The sequence below is a fragment of the Podarcis raffonei genome, chromosome 3, assembly GCF_027172205.1.
Source record: "Podarcis raffonei isolate rPodRaf1 chromosome 3, rPodRaf1.pri, whole genome shotgun sequence".
NCBI classification, from domain to species: domain Eukaryota; kingdom Metazoa; phylum Chordata; class Lepidosauria; order Squamata; family Lacertidae; genus Podarcis; species Podarcis raffonei.
The window spans coordinates 49,149,864-49,166,461 of NC_070604.1; the positions used below are offsets into that span (position 1 = coordinate 49,149,864).

General features: G+C 41.9%; 1 protein-coding gene across 5 annotated transcripts in view; it reads right to left on the minus strand.

Moving 5' to 3' along the window:
• The window catches only part of USP45 (ubiquitin specific peptidase 45), a 54,744-nt gene that overhangs the window by 37,314 nt on the left and 832 nt on the right, over nucleotides 1-16,598 (minus strand). For 2 of the 5 annotated variants that reach the window (XR_008329473.1, XM_053381528.1), the window contains exons 2-5: nucleotides 5,956-6,065; nucleotides 4,653-4,822; nucleotides 4,034-4,137; nucleotides 2,503-2,603 (exon numbers count right to left, since the gene is read on the minus strand). Coding sequence is in view for 4 of the 5 variants with exons in the window: in XM_053381528.1 (XP_053237503.1) it covers nucleotides 2,503-2,603; nucleotides 4,034-4,137; nucleotides 4,653-4,822; nucleotides 5,956-6,055 (475 nt within the window). In the remaining variant the exon portion in view is untranslated. Of the gene's footprint in view, nucleotides 1-2,502; nucleotides 2,604-4,033; nucleotides 4,138-4,652; nucleotides 4,823-5,955; nucleotides 6,066-13,194; nucleotides 13,299-13,910; nucleotides 14,009-16,598 lie in introns of those variants that run through there. The other 3 variants (XM_053381530.1, XM_053381529.1, XM_053381531.1) reach the window with 3 other exon arrangements.

Genomic DNA, 16,598 nt, shown 5'->3' on the forward strand with positions numbered 1-16,598 from the left:
TAAATAGGAGCCTCCAGAGTGCACTGCAATAGCATCATCAATATTTTATAGTGTTCTCCTTCTGCAGAATATGATCAGACCCGTTCTCAAGGGAGATATTTGGAACAGTAACATGTTTCTGGATCAGTTAAGCAAAAAAAAATAGATAGCTATTATACTATTTCCCATCAATTTTTTCAAGTGCCTGATTAGATATAACCTGAACAGAACTCTTCCTAGAATGTTTTAGACTTAGTGTTTGTGCACACACATCCCTCCATTTCTCACCCCAACAGAGAAAGTAATAAATAAGCTGGATATCCTATGTTTCTTCGAATGCTGGACTACAAAAAACAACAACCACTAATCAGACTACTTATTCGCATTATCTACTTCTATTGAGATACACTGCTCAAAAAAGTCAAGAGCTTATATAAATCTACATAAAGAGGTAATATAAACCTACAAAGTTTAATTACACATAGTTTGCAAAAATGCTATTTATAAGAATTGTACACCACTTAGCAAAAATATTCAAGTGGCTTACATAAAAATGCAATAAGTTATAGAAATATTCAATGTATTAGTGAAAAAACCAGCACATTTTTAAACAGTAATTAACACTCGGTGTCAATGTTACGAATCTCAAAACATCAAGCTGCATTGCAAATTTTACAGAAGCTCTGCCACAAGCAACGAAGGCAAGTACGACATAAATAAAAATGGTTTTCCTGCTCCCATAAACTGAAAGAAAAGATGCAGAGAAAATAATCTGCATAAGCTTTGTTTCCAGTGATCAAGCACACCCTTTTTTCTAATTTCCCCCATTCCTAGAAAAGACTGGCATTCAAACTATAGCAGCTCAGCATGGTTCCTGTGTGTTACATGTGCACTGGGTTCATGTGAAACTCACACGTGTGCCATCACAACAATAATGCACCTGCTTTACTGGCAAATAAAACATAATGGCCTGCTAACCTTTTCCACAAAACTAGGTTCTGCTGAGTGGTTACTCCTTACAAAGCCCTTGCTTTATTCTTCCATGTTGTGCCAAACATGCCCTTTTAACCAAACAGATTACTTTTTAAAAGCCAGAGCAGGGAACTGGAAGATGGAGAAAGCAAAGAAAGCAACATATTGTTGGATATGGTAAACCACTATATCATAGTTGAAATCAACACAGCTGCAAGCATTCTTTTGGGAAACCCCACACTTGGGCTTATCTCAATTGCTTAATGTAATTCCCTGGGCCAGTCATGTAGAAGTAATGTAATTTGCACATTTCTGCAGCTAAAGTTTAATCTTTACGAACTGCCAAGTGGAAAGACAGGGTCCTGCTGCCACTCTAGTCCTTCGCATCCACACCAATCACAAGCATTTTGCTTTTGTCATTCCTCAAAATGTACCCAACAGGATATCTGTGTTCTCAACACCCCCACCGCAACATCTTTGCCTTCCCTTCAAATGAATTCTCAATTAAACTGAAACAGGACAAAGTTGCCATGCCCAAGTTCTCGTATTCTTGTTGGGCACATGGTATTTAGAAAGATTTCCATGTAATAAAGGTGGCAAAGTTATTTTTCAACACACCATCATACAGCTTATATGTTTATAAAAGAACCAGTGCTGTTTGAACCACAAATACAACAATTTTTCTTCCTAAGGGAAAAGAGGCTATTTTCATGGGCCTTTTGTTATCATCCTTTATATTCCTAGTACAAGGCTCTTCTAAGATGTAAGGAAACACCTCTTGTAAGATGAAACCTGTTGCAATACAAACGCAACAGCCAAAAAAAAGTATGCATTCTGCTTAAAAACTATAGTAAGTTAGGTAAAGGTAAAGGGACCCCTGACCATTAGGTCCAGTCGTGACCGACTCTGGGGTTGTGCGCTCATCTCGCTCTATAGGCCGAGGGAGCTGGCGTTTGTCCGCAGACAGCTTGCGGGTCATGTGGCCAGCATGTCTAAGCCGCTTCTGGCGAACCAGAGCAGCCCACGGAAACGCCATTTACCTTCCCGCCGGAGCAGTACCTATTTATCTACTTGCACTTTGACGTGCTTTCGAACTGCTAGGTTGGCAGGAGCAGGGACCGAAAAACGGGAGCTCACCCCGTCACGGGGATTCGAACTGCCGACCTTCTGATGGGCAAGCCCTAGGCTCTGTGGTTTAACCCACAGAGCCACCCGCGTCCCTTTCATAAGTTACTTAGTAACTTAGGAATAGTAAGTCACTTAGGTACATAACTTAGTAAATTACTTAGTACATTACTTAGGCACATAACTTAGTAAGTTACTTAGGCACATAACTTACTTATGTATATCCTGTACCTCTTCCTTCATTACAGAATGAATGCACTAAAGATAATTCAGTCGTTTGTTTGCCGCATGACTGTAACGTTGCGGGCCACACGGGACTCTTAAAGGACCTGCTGGATCTGCAAGCCTCATGTTTAATTTCTCAAAAATAAAAAGAGGCATGATATCGACTTTAGCCCCATATAACTTTTATTAATGCAAACTTACTTGATTCATTTCTAGTAACATGTCTTTGGAGGAAGTCGACTATCTGCGCCAAAGCCTTCTTGTTGCAGTGTGTTGATAGCTCTTCATTACATTCATAACACCTAGAATAAGGATTTAAGATGTTGTCATAACGATTCTCCAGGCAAATCTTAAATTCTTATGACTTTATATGAAGTCATAAAACATTGTGATTCCTTATTTCAGGTAATGTCTATATACAGACTACATGTTACAACTACTATAAACAACATATTCATTTTGGGACCTGAACCAAGCAAATTCCCCACCACCAGCACCACCTAGACCCTACTGATTTTGGCAGTGGCGGCAAAAAGAGACTGTGTAGCCACAATGCTAGGGTGAGCATACTACAGTGCCTGGATGGGGATGTCAACAGTCCCCTCTCCAATCACAGGGAAGGCACAGACATAAAGGGTTAAAACACCCCTGCTCTCAAACATATGATATTTAGTTTGGCCCTCGGTCACAAGGGATGTCCGAAGCAACATTAGTGCCAATAGAACTTTTGCAGATGAACTGTGATCTATCCCTGGAAAGGAAAGTCCCTCTTAGGTATGAGCAGTGTAGATCACTTTGCTACTGTGAATCTGACTGCTTAAAAAAAGAAAAAAAGAAGAAAAGGCCATGTATGAGAGAGGGGAACATGGGAGAGACTTTGTCCTTCCACAATTCCACCACCTCAACCCCCACCAGGTGGTAGAGTGAGGTCTGGATCCTATAGCCATTACATATGGAGTAATTATCTTCTCAAACTACTACTGGAACCTCTATGTCTGATCCTATTAACCCCTATTAACAGCAGGGGTAAATCTTTTTCAGGGGTTGACCTCTGGGAGGTCCAATGTTAAAAGGAGGTGTGGCAATTTCCCTTTTTAAAAGTGACATATTTGGTGGGTCTTCAGGTCACAAAACCCTTTTGGCATCACAGTATCACAACACTGGACCTGCAGGAGTAGCCAGTAAACTACTACTACTACTACTACTACTACTACTACTACTACTACTACTTCTTCTTCTTCTTCTTATTCTTATTCTTATTCTTATTCTTATTCTTATTCTTATTATTATTATTATTATTATTATTTTATTGTTGTTTCACAAATTTTGGGGGAGGCTGTAGGGTGGTAAAAAAACTGTAATAAAGCAGATGACCTATAGGAGCAGAAAATTTATATATATATATAATATTTTATATATATATAAAACCTCTGGGGAGCAGAAGCTACATTTCAGAGTCCACATTAACAAACTTCACATTCTAACAAGTCATTAGTTTGACATACTAGAATTATCATTCACAATAAAGCAAAGGACTTTCTTTAACCAGCTTATATTTTCTTGTTGAATAACTAAATCATAAAAAATGTTAGTGCAACTCCAAGAAGAATTTCATGTACAAAAGGAATGAATCATTGTATGTATGCATACCTGTATATTACGGGGTGTACAAGTGTATGTCTTCCCTCACAAACACACACAGCTTCGCCTCTCAAAACACAAAGTTACTTACCATACAATCCATGTGCTGAGGTTGATTACAATGCAATGAGGCTCTTCTAGTGCATTCTGGAAATGCTTAAGCGAATGCTGGCCTTCTGAGTTTTGACTGCAGCCCTGAATTCATTAATAAAAATGTTAAACTATAGTTATCATAACTACTATGTTCTTTAGTAAAATCAGCAAATTTTCTTCTTGTCTTAAGTTTCCGTTCCTGGGCTGACCTGTTGTAGCTTATATGACATTTTGAAGACCCCTGACAAGAACAGCTTCTAAACAACCCAATGCCTAGATAAAGAGTAATTGTTCCAAAAATGTTACTCTATAATAGAAACAAAATGGCCAAACAATTTCATTGTTTCAAAACATATGCACTGCTCTAATTCTGGCTTTTCTTCAAAACATCCAGACAAAAAGACCTAAGGAATAACAAGCTGCTAGGCATACCTAAGCAAGTGTCCAGATGCCACAAATGAACAGAACTCCAAACTCTTAGTCCTAGACTGATTTTTATTGGTACTTTGGTGGAACTCTACTAAATCAATGAGCTGTGTTATATACCTTGTTAGGGGCCAGGGGGCAGGTTAGAAACTATACATATTACATATCTTTAAAGTCACATATTTATTTACCTGAGTACCACATTTGAGGCACAGCCATATGTCAGAAGGCATTACTGGCTCACCATCACATATTCTTCTTTCTTTTAAGCACTCTGAACATATTGACCAGACATTCTGAGCTACTGCTCTCTTCACATTATGCACATCCACTGCCTGGCTTACATGCTGGCATGTCAGACCTATGGAAGTAGTAAAAAAAAAAAAAGATGAACATGTTTAAGGCATATGTTTTATTGTTGTAACAAGATATTTGGCAAGAAAACATTTTTGTAAATTTGGAAGGGGAAGAAATCACGTAACGATGAGACTGCCATTAATGGCTTCTCAAAGACTATAAATGCACATCCCATCCCCTTCATAGTATCATTTTGCTATGTATTGATGGCATGTTTTTACTGCTGTTTTATTGGGTTTGCTTCATAGGTTACTGTGAGGCTTTGCTCTTTTTTGTGTTATGCCATGCTTCACGCTTTTAAGTTTTGTGAGTCACTTGGAGACTTTTTATATGTCAAGTGACTAATAAATTAAATAACAATTAGCAGTAATAGTGGTTATGTATGAAATTTCAGCCGTTGCATGAACCAACAAGATTTCTGCACTTTCCCCTCCACTGTGCAAATCAGATAAGCCTATTCTGTCTGTCTTTTCCTCCTCCTCTCCTCCAAGCTTTTCAGTAGTGTTGTCACGGCTATTCTTACTTCCCTTCTCATTCCACCATAAAAAGATGCAGTTCTACAAACATATAAAGTAAATTCCTGAAATAAGAGTACTTACTCCAAGGATAATTTCATTTCATAAATCATCAGGCCATAGATATTTCAACTGCAAGCAACTGTTGGAAGTCTACTAATTAAACTAGGAACCAGCAGTTCCCATGGACTGTATTTTTACAGTAAGTTTTTAAACTGTATTTTAAATTGTTGAAACCCACCTTGGGACCTTAGAGTGAAGGATGAGTTAATAATAATAGAAACAATATGGAAAATGCTTTCCTTTCCTTGATGACCATGGGCTGAGTCACCCCAACCACTCACATTTAGTAGTTGCTCAACAACCACCTAAAATCACAGGCAATATTGCCTCCTTGTCTGTGGCAAAACAGTTGCATGCAAGCACTATCAAGATCAGGCTTTTAGCATTAGTATGGGTTACTGGAGTGGAGGTGTGCTAAAAGCCCTTCTTGATACATGGTGGGGTCTCCACATTTTCTGTTCATCAGAGTCAGGAACCAGCCGATACAATAAATACAAATTATTACTACTACCCACATGATTGTGTCAATTGATTCAGACCATTAGATGGCTTTTTTTACCTGTGATATCATCTGAAGAATCATCATCTTGATGCTGATTTGTCTTTGTGTGTGTCTTGCTTTTGACAGGGATAGCCCTTGATGGATCTTTTACCCGCATCTGTTATCTGCTGGAAAAGAAATGAAGAAATATGTATTGCTAATACGGAAAGGTTTGGCTGCCATAAACTACTCCTAAAATTCTGCATTATGTTTACAAAGAAATGCAATAAGCAGCCCTACTCTCAAATAAATGGCCTGGAGAGGTCCCAGCAGCAATTATTCACTGCCTTAATTGGCAGTGACTCTCAACTTATGCTTAAAAATATTGCAATGAAACTGCAGCTTGCCAAAAATAGTGGAAAGGGGCTACGTTTTTAAAAAGTAAGTTTGACTATAACTCTACCTAGTATAACTCTGCATAATGCAGACCCCAATTAGACACCCCTGGACTTTTCATTGGAGACATGAATGCCTTACAACTACCCTACTGGTACTTGCTACTATGACATTTCTCCCCCAGGATTAGTGTATTATTTATACCTTACATTTTATGCCATCCTGCTTCCAAGGACCACAGGGAATTCCCATCCATTTTATCCCCACAACAAACCTGAGAGGAAAACAAGCCTGAGTGACAGTAGCCCAAAGGCATTCAGTGAGCTCCATGGCCAACCAGTTACCCCCAGGCCAAGGCCAATGCTCTCCTCAGAGCTAGAACACTGGTTACTGCCGCTATATTAAAAGCAATTTTAATAAAAGAAAAGCTTTTATCTGTTTTATACAGCAGTGACTGCCTGATCAATACTTAACCTCACGATAATTACAGGATAAGGCTTGGTTTTACATGTGGTCAAAAAGCATGGATGATGACAGGTCTTGCTTCCTCCCATTTTCTATGAATGACATGTTTACAGATGTCTTGCATTTTCACATGAGCTACACGCAGATGTGTTTCGTAACTACCTGTGGCATTTTAGATGTCCAGAGCTAGATCAACTGTCACCCAATTACAGTCAGGACCGTATTCGTCATGACTAGCAACTGGACAATGTCATCAATCAGCAGATAAGACGTTTCAGCACAGCGACAGCTCTGAAAGCCTTTCAAAGCATACAAGCACTTAATGCCTCCTGGAGCAGTAAAAGAACCAGAACTACAGGCTGGTAGTAGCAGAAACGCTGTTTCCATCCCCAAACGTCATTTGAAATTCTCAAAGTGTCATAACCATGATATTCCATGCCATAGGCACATCCCACCTACAACATTACTGGGGAAGGCGGGTGCCAGAAGATTACTTCTCTTTTTCATGGGGTTCTGTGGGGATCCATCAATGGTACCCTCTACTCATATGCCACAGTTAAGCTATCATAGAAGGGTCATGTAGAAACTCAAAAGCAGGGGAGACAAGACAAACACAGAGAACAGCAGTAGTCTCCCAACACCACCTTCTGAAGCCTCCCAGTAATGCATGAGTAATGGTACAGCTAACACAGCCCATTCCCACTCCTAACTCACTTATTAGGTCCAGAAGGATACCAGTCTGGATCAGAATCCCCCTCTCAGCACGGGACATCAATCACGAAAACACAGGAAGCCTCCATCTCAAACGATATCATGACCTATTTCAGTTCCTCCATAGAGCTGGCCTGCCCTTTTCTGCTCTGTTTTTTGTAGGAATGGGAAGTTAGACTTTAAATCAGGGGTAGGCAAACTCGGCCCTCCAGATGCTTTGGGACTACAACTCCCATGATCCCTAGCTAACAGGACGAGTGGCCAGGGATGATGGGAATTGTAGTCCCAAAACATCTGGAGGGCAGTGTTTGCCTATGCCTGCTTTAAATCCACAACTCCAGGGTATCTAGAGAAGCCTTTTTCAGTAGAGGCCTTGCTACTGCTTCTTTTGAAGAGGATGTAACTGAACCTTCCCTGAAGGAAGCTTCCACAACTTTGAAAATACAGACCTCAGTGACTCCAATCATCACTAACTTTGATGCATATGGATTGAACAGGCAACGCACTGGCATGGACTGAATCCAACCCCTTGTCCACATTCTTAGGTCTCAAAAATCTAAATTAATCCAAAGAACTCCCAAGTATCTGGATGCCTCAAATTATGGAAGACTACTGTAGCTCAGACTTTAATCCATATGTGACTGGCCCATATGGCGAGCCACAAACTACCAGCTACAATATCTGCCTAAGCAGCCAAGGCCCTGAACTGACCCTGCTCACCCATGGATCTTCTTGGACAGGAATAAGAATAAGAAGGCTTCTTGTTCCAGTTAAGACTAAGCAACACAGTCTTTCTGAGATTTAGAATGCTCCTGTATCCTTTGGCTGTCCTTAACTCCAGACTGCTGGCTTCTGTACTTCAAATCCTTGGTGCAACTCCAGGCTCACAACTGCCTACAGCTCAGCCCTGATAGCTATAGACGTTGAATCTGAGTCCAAGTAATTTTATCCACAAAGCTCTAAGGAACCCAGCTTTTGTTGAATTTACCATAGTAAGCAACTGAGATTTCCAATTTCTCGGCAAGAAAAGTGGCAGACTACAACAGGCCCTTAACCATTTGGGAAAGCTCAGCAGGACAAGCCTATTTGGGCATAATGATGGCAAAAATGAAATCTCATTACTGTCACCGTGGACTAGGCTTTAAAATAGGTTCTAAAGCAGAATTCAGACATGCAGAGGCTTAAAATCCCAAAGAAGAAGCCACAGCCCTCATTTTACAGACACAAATCAGTCATTAGCTGATCAGAATAAATTACCAGATTTCAAACTGTGACATGTAACAAGCATTGGGTCAGATACTCATTAGAGTAAGCCCATTTTTGCCATGGTGGCTATGAAAACCTGAGCACATCTCTTAATTCAGCATACAAATGAAAGTCACTCAAGACCACAATACTAGGAAAACCTCAACACCTCTTCATTGATTTAGTTGAAATCTGTTGGTGATAGATACATCAACAAGTACACCAACCAAAGCATATCCCACATGCCTTTGACGGGGATAATACAGGTGGTTACAAGAGACAGGGTCTTTCTCGTAGTGGCATCAACACTTCGGATTGTGCTTCTTGGATAAATCTGTCATGTTCCCTCTCTTCCTGAATTTAGATGGGTTCTGAAAAGTTATTTTTTCTGTATTCAAGAAATTGACTTATTCCAGTCCTGCTATTTGATGGTTTTAACTGCAGATTTTTAAATGAGTAAGTAGGTTTTACTGATTCTTGTTTTTATAAGCCATTCATGTCTTCCAAGGTCATTCATGTGTGTCACTACAGTTTGCTTCATCAAAAATATTTTTGACAACTCTCTACAGTATTAAACTAAATGTTAAAAAGAAGGGAAATATCTGCTTGCTGGCCATCTTTTATGATCCAATTTAGATGCTGCTTCTATGGTCAGAGAACCCAGGAACTTGGAGATAATGGGTTCTGAAGTGTGGCTCTGGTACAGCCCAAGGGGAAACATATAGTGGTTGACAAGACAGCAGGATGTCAGGCCGATGGAATGATTAGCACTCTTTCCTAGGAAGCCACTAACTGCCAAGGGTGTAATATTACATCACTTTTTTTCTACATAGCAGGCTGCCCCAGTTTGTTCTTCATGACACATGTCAATCTCAAACCAAGGACAAGTTGCTCTACATTGAACACTACCAGCAAAACCCAAGACAGATGGTGTGCTGTTGCACAACTTAAGGGGGAACAAATCTACAGAATACCAGTTTTGCAATATTTCCTGGAGAAATCTGACAAAAGCTTTACAACTCAAGTATATTATCGAGAAACTTCTCAAGTCAACAACATATAGCCTACTTGTAAGCTGTAGTGCTGTCTTCATTTTGAAGCCAGAAAGAGATACTTAGGAAGCTAAATTACAGTAACTGGCACAAATATTCTGAAATATTTGGTTCAGTACTGCATGGCGGTAACTTTGCACAAGTGTTATTCAGGTGGCTATATTTCATAGAGGTTGCTTGGCCCATGTTACTACTTTAGTTCAGTGATAAGGCTGGAAACAATAGAGGATGTCCACCACACTGCAAGCATGAAGGAGTGGCTACTGCTAGAAACAGGATGTTAGATTTGTTGGGCCTTAGTCTGATCCTGCAAGATATTTCTTATCCAAGAACAAAATAAAAAGTAAAAGCAAGTAAAACAAACGCTCATTAAAACTACGTATTTTCTCATTAAGTGACCAGCACTCAGGTGTTACGGAAAGGAGTGGAAGCAGTACATTTTTTAAAGCATTTATCTCACTCAGGGTGGCTTGCAACAATTAAAAATTACCATATCACAATAAAAGAACAAAATGCAAAAGAGGCAGGCATGACTGATAAAAACCAGTTCTTCAAATAAAACATTATTTGCCCAGTAGGACAAAGTACATCTGTAAAAATTCTAGTGGTTTAGGTCTGCACAACACAGAGGTTCTACATGATTCCCACGGAAGTGAATGAAAAGTCATACAACTGATGGATGAACTGAACCCTAAAATTCCAAGTTGATGCCACTGCTACAAAGTTGCCTGTGAAGGACTGCAATCTTAATGTCGGTGTGGGCGGGGAGGGATGAATTAAGAACCACATTCAACATTATCATGAGCTCTGCCAGCAGGGTGGAAGTGAAGATAGAGAAATGTTCTGCACCACTCAATAGCTTTCCTGGCTCCCTGAATAAGTTATTCCACTTTTCCTAACTATTCTTTCCAAAGAGAGGGAAACAGGAAGGAGGCATTTAGACACACACAGAAGCATATCTACATATCTCCCTGGTCATGACCTAGGCTCCTTCAGATCCTGGCACTACTGGCACACCACAGAAACACCCATTTTTTGCCCTTCTGACATCAGAGGTTGAACCAGAGTGCCAGAAGCGCCGACACCATCAGAGCTACAATACCAAATCTCCCTCTTTGAAGCTGGAAAATTAGATTTAACCTGTCCTGGGAGATACCCTCCCAGGGACCATATGATTGAAGTCTAGGTGGAGCAAAGTACATCTTTGTGTCTCTCAATACAAGACAGCTTTAGATACCCCACCCCAAAAAACAAAAAAGACTGTGCTCATCAAATAAACTGGATTTCAAAACCCTTTCCAATGACTTATTTTGATTCACAAGAAAAAGGATAACTGCACTCTGTAAACATGCTTGATCCTGCTCCCTTTTTCCTCTAACAATGAACCACATGACGAAGGGCAAGGCACATATGACACAAGGGCTTACTGGTATAACTAGAAGTGACTAGACAGCAAGTCTGATTCTTTTTTAATTGTTTGCATTTCTGGTCATCTGTCACACCTTAGGAATAAAGTTCACATTTATAACAATGAAGCAAAGAAAAACTTCATTGATATGTACAAACCTATCAGTCAGCTTCTGGGCACCAAACAGGTAGGCATGCAAGTGGAAAAAAGTACAAAGGCACTCCAATTAGCTTTTACTGAGCCAGTTTCTATAATATATATGTAATAATTAGCTATTCATATCCAGCAGAGGTCTATGATATAGAATACTATATTCAACAATGAACCAACCCTTAGAAGCACATTATGGGCAGGCTTCAGCTAACCAGCCCTGTCAGCAGAAGCCCTGAACAAGAACTTCCACAACCCACTCCAGAGAAGGTGGGAAACCTGTGGGCCTCCAGATATTGCTGGACTAAAATTCCCATTATTTCCTATCATTGGCCATGCTCGCTGGGGCTGATGGAAGTTAGAACAGCATCTGGGTAGTCACAGATTTCCCAACCTGTCCTAGAGTTCTTAATGAATTTTCCCTAAAACATGAACTCCAAGAACTGGGTGCTCCTGCAGGCGAAAACAGTGTTCAAAACTCCCATTGTTCTAGGTGCATTTTGCGACAGGGAATTTCATCAGCACAAGCAGTTTCTGAGCTCTGAGCTCAGTACTGCGCCTAAAATTTCCGGTTAAAACTGTAGAGTGGAATGAAAGGAGGACTTTTTTCTGCCTCCCCACTTCTAGCTACTATCTGAAGACTGGAGAAGAGACCCTCTTAAGAATATTAGGGGGTGGGTGGGCAGTGGAAGGACTAGACCTTGTGAAAAATGAACATAATATTTTAACTGCAGTTCATTAATTTTCAGTTTTGTTATTAAAAAGTGTGCCTAGACATTCTGTTGTTGTGCCCATAACCTAGGTTTAAGGTGCCATTTAGCTCCTAGCCTTCATATCTCAGTTTCTAACACAGGGTGGAAAGGGGTAGTCAAATATCCACAAAATATTGTTCTGTGCTATTTGCACTGGCAGTTTGAGGATGGTTTGTTCACACTTCTTCTTGAGCATTTATTAGAGCTCTGTGTGACTTGGCAACTTGCATAAGTGTGTACCAACAGAAGGCAGCCTCAAGCAAGACAGCTCAGCTTACCTATTTTGTTTCTCCTCCTTTGGGACTAATATAGCAACAACTCCCTGGACCCAAACTGCCCTGACTACTTGACTCACAATTTCCTGCGGACATATACAGGACACATTTTCTCCCCCCACCCTGGGTTCTCTTTATGCTTTGGCAGTCCCCATTCACCGTGACCAGCAAAACAACTACCTCCTTGCATGCTCTGAACATGTTTTCTTGGAAGCAAATCCTGAGGTGTTCAGTAAGGAGTGCTGTACACTACAGAGGGTATGTATTCCCTAGATCAGGGCTGGGGAAACAATTGGCCCTTCAGATGTCACTGGAGTACAACACTCACCATCCCAATGCTGATTAGGGCTGATGGGAATTGTACTCCAGCAACACCTGGAGAGCCCAAAGTTCCCAAGATTTGCATTACTTCATAGAATTGCAGCGTTGGAAGGGATCCCAGAGGCCATCTAGTCCAACCCCCTGCAATGCAGGAATATGCAGGCCGCCCGTATGAGGACTGAACCTGCAACCTTGGCACCACAGAATCTTGGAAGGGACCCAAGGGTCATCTAGTCCAATCCTCTGCAATGCTAAAGTATCTATGACAGATGACCATCCAATCTCTGTTTGAAAACCTCCAAAGAAGGAGAGTCCACCACCTCTCGTGGGAGTCTGTTCCACTGCTGAACAGCTCTTACTGTCACAAGGTTTTTTTTCCAAATGTTAAGCTGGAAGCTCGTTTGTTGCAACTTGAAGCCATTGGTTTGATTCCTACCCTCCAGAGCAGGAGAAAACAAGCATGCTCCTTCCTCCATGCGACAGCCCTTAAGATATGGCTATCCTATCTCTTCTCAGTCTCCTCTTCTCCAGGCTAAACATACCCAGCTCCTTCAAGCGCTCCTCATAAGGCTTAGTTTCCAGGCCCTTGATCATCCTGGTCAACATCCTTCTTCAATTGTGGTGCCCAGAATAGGACACAGTATTCTAACTACTGCAGAATAGAGTAGTACTATCACTTCCCTCGATCTGGGCACTGTACTTCTGCTGATGCAGCCTAGAACAGCATGAGCTTTTTTGCTGCTGCCTCACACTGTTGACTCTAGCCAACTGGACCAACAATACGTTAGTGGGCACACTCATTTGGGCAGCAAACACTATGGAGCCCAGGGTCGAGGCTTACTCCCAAATACTCCTGCATAGGCCTGGGCCCTTTAAAGGCTTGGGGAGAGCTAAGCGTTCACCACCCGGGACCCGGCCTACCAGTTCTTCCGCCAGGGAGAGAGGTGCAAGGCGGCGTCACAATTCAACCCCAAAAGGTGTCCCCGGGCAGCGCAGGCCGCCTGCCTAGGCCACGACTGAGGAAGGCCGGGGAAAGGGCGCCTCAGCCACCGCCTGCAAGACCTCGGGCCCTCGGGGAAGCACCGCGGAGCCCTTAGCGGGGGTCCCCAGGCACTGCAAAGCGGACGAAGAAGGGGCCACATGCCGAGCAGCCCCTTCCCCGCCCAGCACCTCGCGCCCCCACCGCTTCAGTTTCCACGACCCCCACCCAACTGAGAGGCCTCCCCTTAGCTCGCCTCCCCCGGCCCGCCGCACTCACCGCGCTGGGCGACAGGCTTCGCCCTCGCAGGCTGCAGGCTGGAGCGGCGGCAGCAGAAGCCAAGGAGGAGGAGGAGCAGGAAGCGGCAAAGGAAGCCGCCGGGGCGGTTGAATGGGGCGGGATTGTGTGTTGGGGGGGGGGTCCGCTCTGCTTTGTAAACACCAGCCGGAGCTGCCGCATCGTCGATAGGGAGCCGCCTGTATTTACATCGATGTCAACCCCCGTTGAAATGGCTGGTGCCCACGTGTTTGGAGAGGCCTCGCTCGCTCCTGACTCCCTTGAAAACGGGTGCGGCTGTTTGCACCGGGAACGCAAGCCATCATCGCGCTAAATGTGCACAGCGGCTTTTATTCTCCTCCATCGTTAAAGGAGCAGGCGTCACGTCCTAGGCTACGAATTGTGCAGGATTCCGGATTGCCCCAGCCCCTGCCCTTTAGGGATCGGGGGATGGGTAGAGGAGGGCTGATCCACCGATCCCTGCTTTGTCTCCTCTTGCCTGGCAATAGTAGTTGTCTAGGATCTGAGGCAGAGTGGGGCCTTTTTCATGATCCTATTAACTGGAAGTGCCGGGGATTGAACCTGGGATCCTGAATATTTTAACTGAATATAAAACTAAGCCCTTGCTCTGCATGGTTTACTTCTGAACAAACGATGCGGCTCAAACCACTAGGTTCCATTTAAGCCAGGGCGTATTTAGCATTGTTCAGGGTTTGAGCATGTGTAATTGTACTTCTGGGCATATGCAGGGTGCATTTCCTTGATAGACTATGAATTAGAGTCACACATGCACTTGGGTGTTTGCAATAATACTCCTGCATGTTGTACCCTGCAGAGAATTCTGGGAAGTGTCCATTCAACTCACTAAATGGCAAGGCTGCTTGTTAGAACAGGCCACACCCAGTACTTTCAGGTGGCTGCGTAGGACCCAAAGATGAGACTTGAGATTTCTGTCTCAAAGTCCTGTTCTAAGGGCACCTCGGCCCTAAAGCTCCATCAGAACAGATGCCACAACTCTATAATACCTTGTTATTTTTAATGTTTTGACTGGTACTGCACCATGCCACTGACTCTACCTCTTTCTTTCCTGCCATCTTTCTTGGCATGCCACATAAATAGGCAAATTTACTAAATAACACAAATTAGATCCATCTTTAGATTTAGGAAAGATTAGCACAGTGCGAGTGGATCAATCAGAATATTGCGTATATGACGTGTATACTGCAACACTTGACTTACTTTTTAATTACGCTATCATAAAAATACTCTTCTATCTGTAGAAAAAGGAATGCCATATGGATAGGCTGACAGCCAGCAACCAGAGAACCAGTTTATATGACAGCTTAAATTAATCACCCTTTTATAGAGATGTTTTATCCTCGTTTAATTAAAAACCAAGTGGAAATCCTGTTAGACGTTTCTTCAAATTCCGCCTTTGCTAATGAAAATGTGTTTGATCAAAATTCTTTTAAGAACTGTGACAAAGAATATCAGAAAGAAGCAGTATTTTTCCAAATCTCAGAGCCATTGGTTCTGATCCCACCCCCAAAATTGTGCACCCTGTTGTAAAAGCATAAATGCATGGAGATGTCCTCCTTCATTGCTTCACTGACATGAATGGGGAAATTTGCACACATGGCATCTACATGCTGCACATGCAAGACAGTTGTCTAAGAAATATGTCCCAGTGATTTCCGTAGATCACAGTAGCCCATTCCACAGCAACCTCTAGTCTGGAAGCCTCAAATAAATAAAGCTTGTGGTGGAACAGTTTGCAGGTAATTGCTTATCATTATAATTGTAAAGCCACTCAGTTTAGCACTGTACTGAGGTAACGCTATGTGATCATTTGTTTCTGGGACTACTCTGGAGCATGAGGCTCTTAATTCTTAATGTTTGCTTTAATCTCTAAATATGTTACCTTCTGTTTCTTCAGCTAGAGATCAGATAACTGTATATGAAGTGCCATACTGTAGCTAGCTATCGTATGACATGACTGGTTTGTACCAGTGATAGGTCTTGCATGTGGAAATGCAAAGCCACCATATGCCACAAGGCTGGCTGCTAAAGGCCTTTCAAAATATTGTGAAGCATATATTTTAAACAATACACATTTCATTACAGATGTACACAGAAAGACACTTTGGAAAATTGCACCCATGACTGTTTTATAGAAAACTTGCTAGCAAAAAATAAAAAAGGTTTCATGTGAATGAATAAGCCTCAGCTAGGTTTTAAAAGTATTTGTTTGCATAAAGCAATATAATTTGAAGCATTTCTGTGTAAGGAATGTTGTCATAAATAATGCTACCGGGTGAATCACCAGTCTGTAGTCTCAGCTGGTAGCACAAGGCTTGCCATGTGGAAGGCTCAAGTATAGGAGTGATCTTTGCTCCCCAAGACTAGCCCAAGGGTGAATATAGAGTTCTACACTTGTTAGTATATTTTTTAAAAACATAGTAATACTTGAAATCTTGTACCATCAAATGAAGGTAAGGGGGGAGTAGAATGCTTTCCCCAGCAATCTTTCAACATTCCACTTCACTGATTGTGGAATTATGAAAGAAGCTTTGCTCTATCCACTTTTATCATCATCATACATATTTTTATACACTTCTAGCATGTCCCCGCCTACTCCTAAACTTTTTCCTAAACTACAAAGCCCCAAATATTATATCATTTCCTCATAGG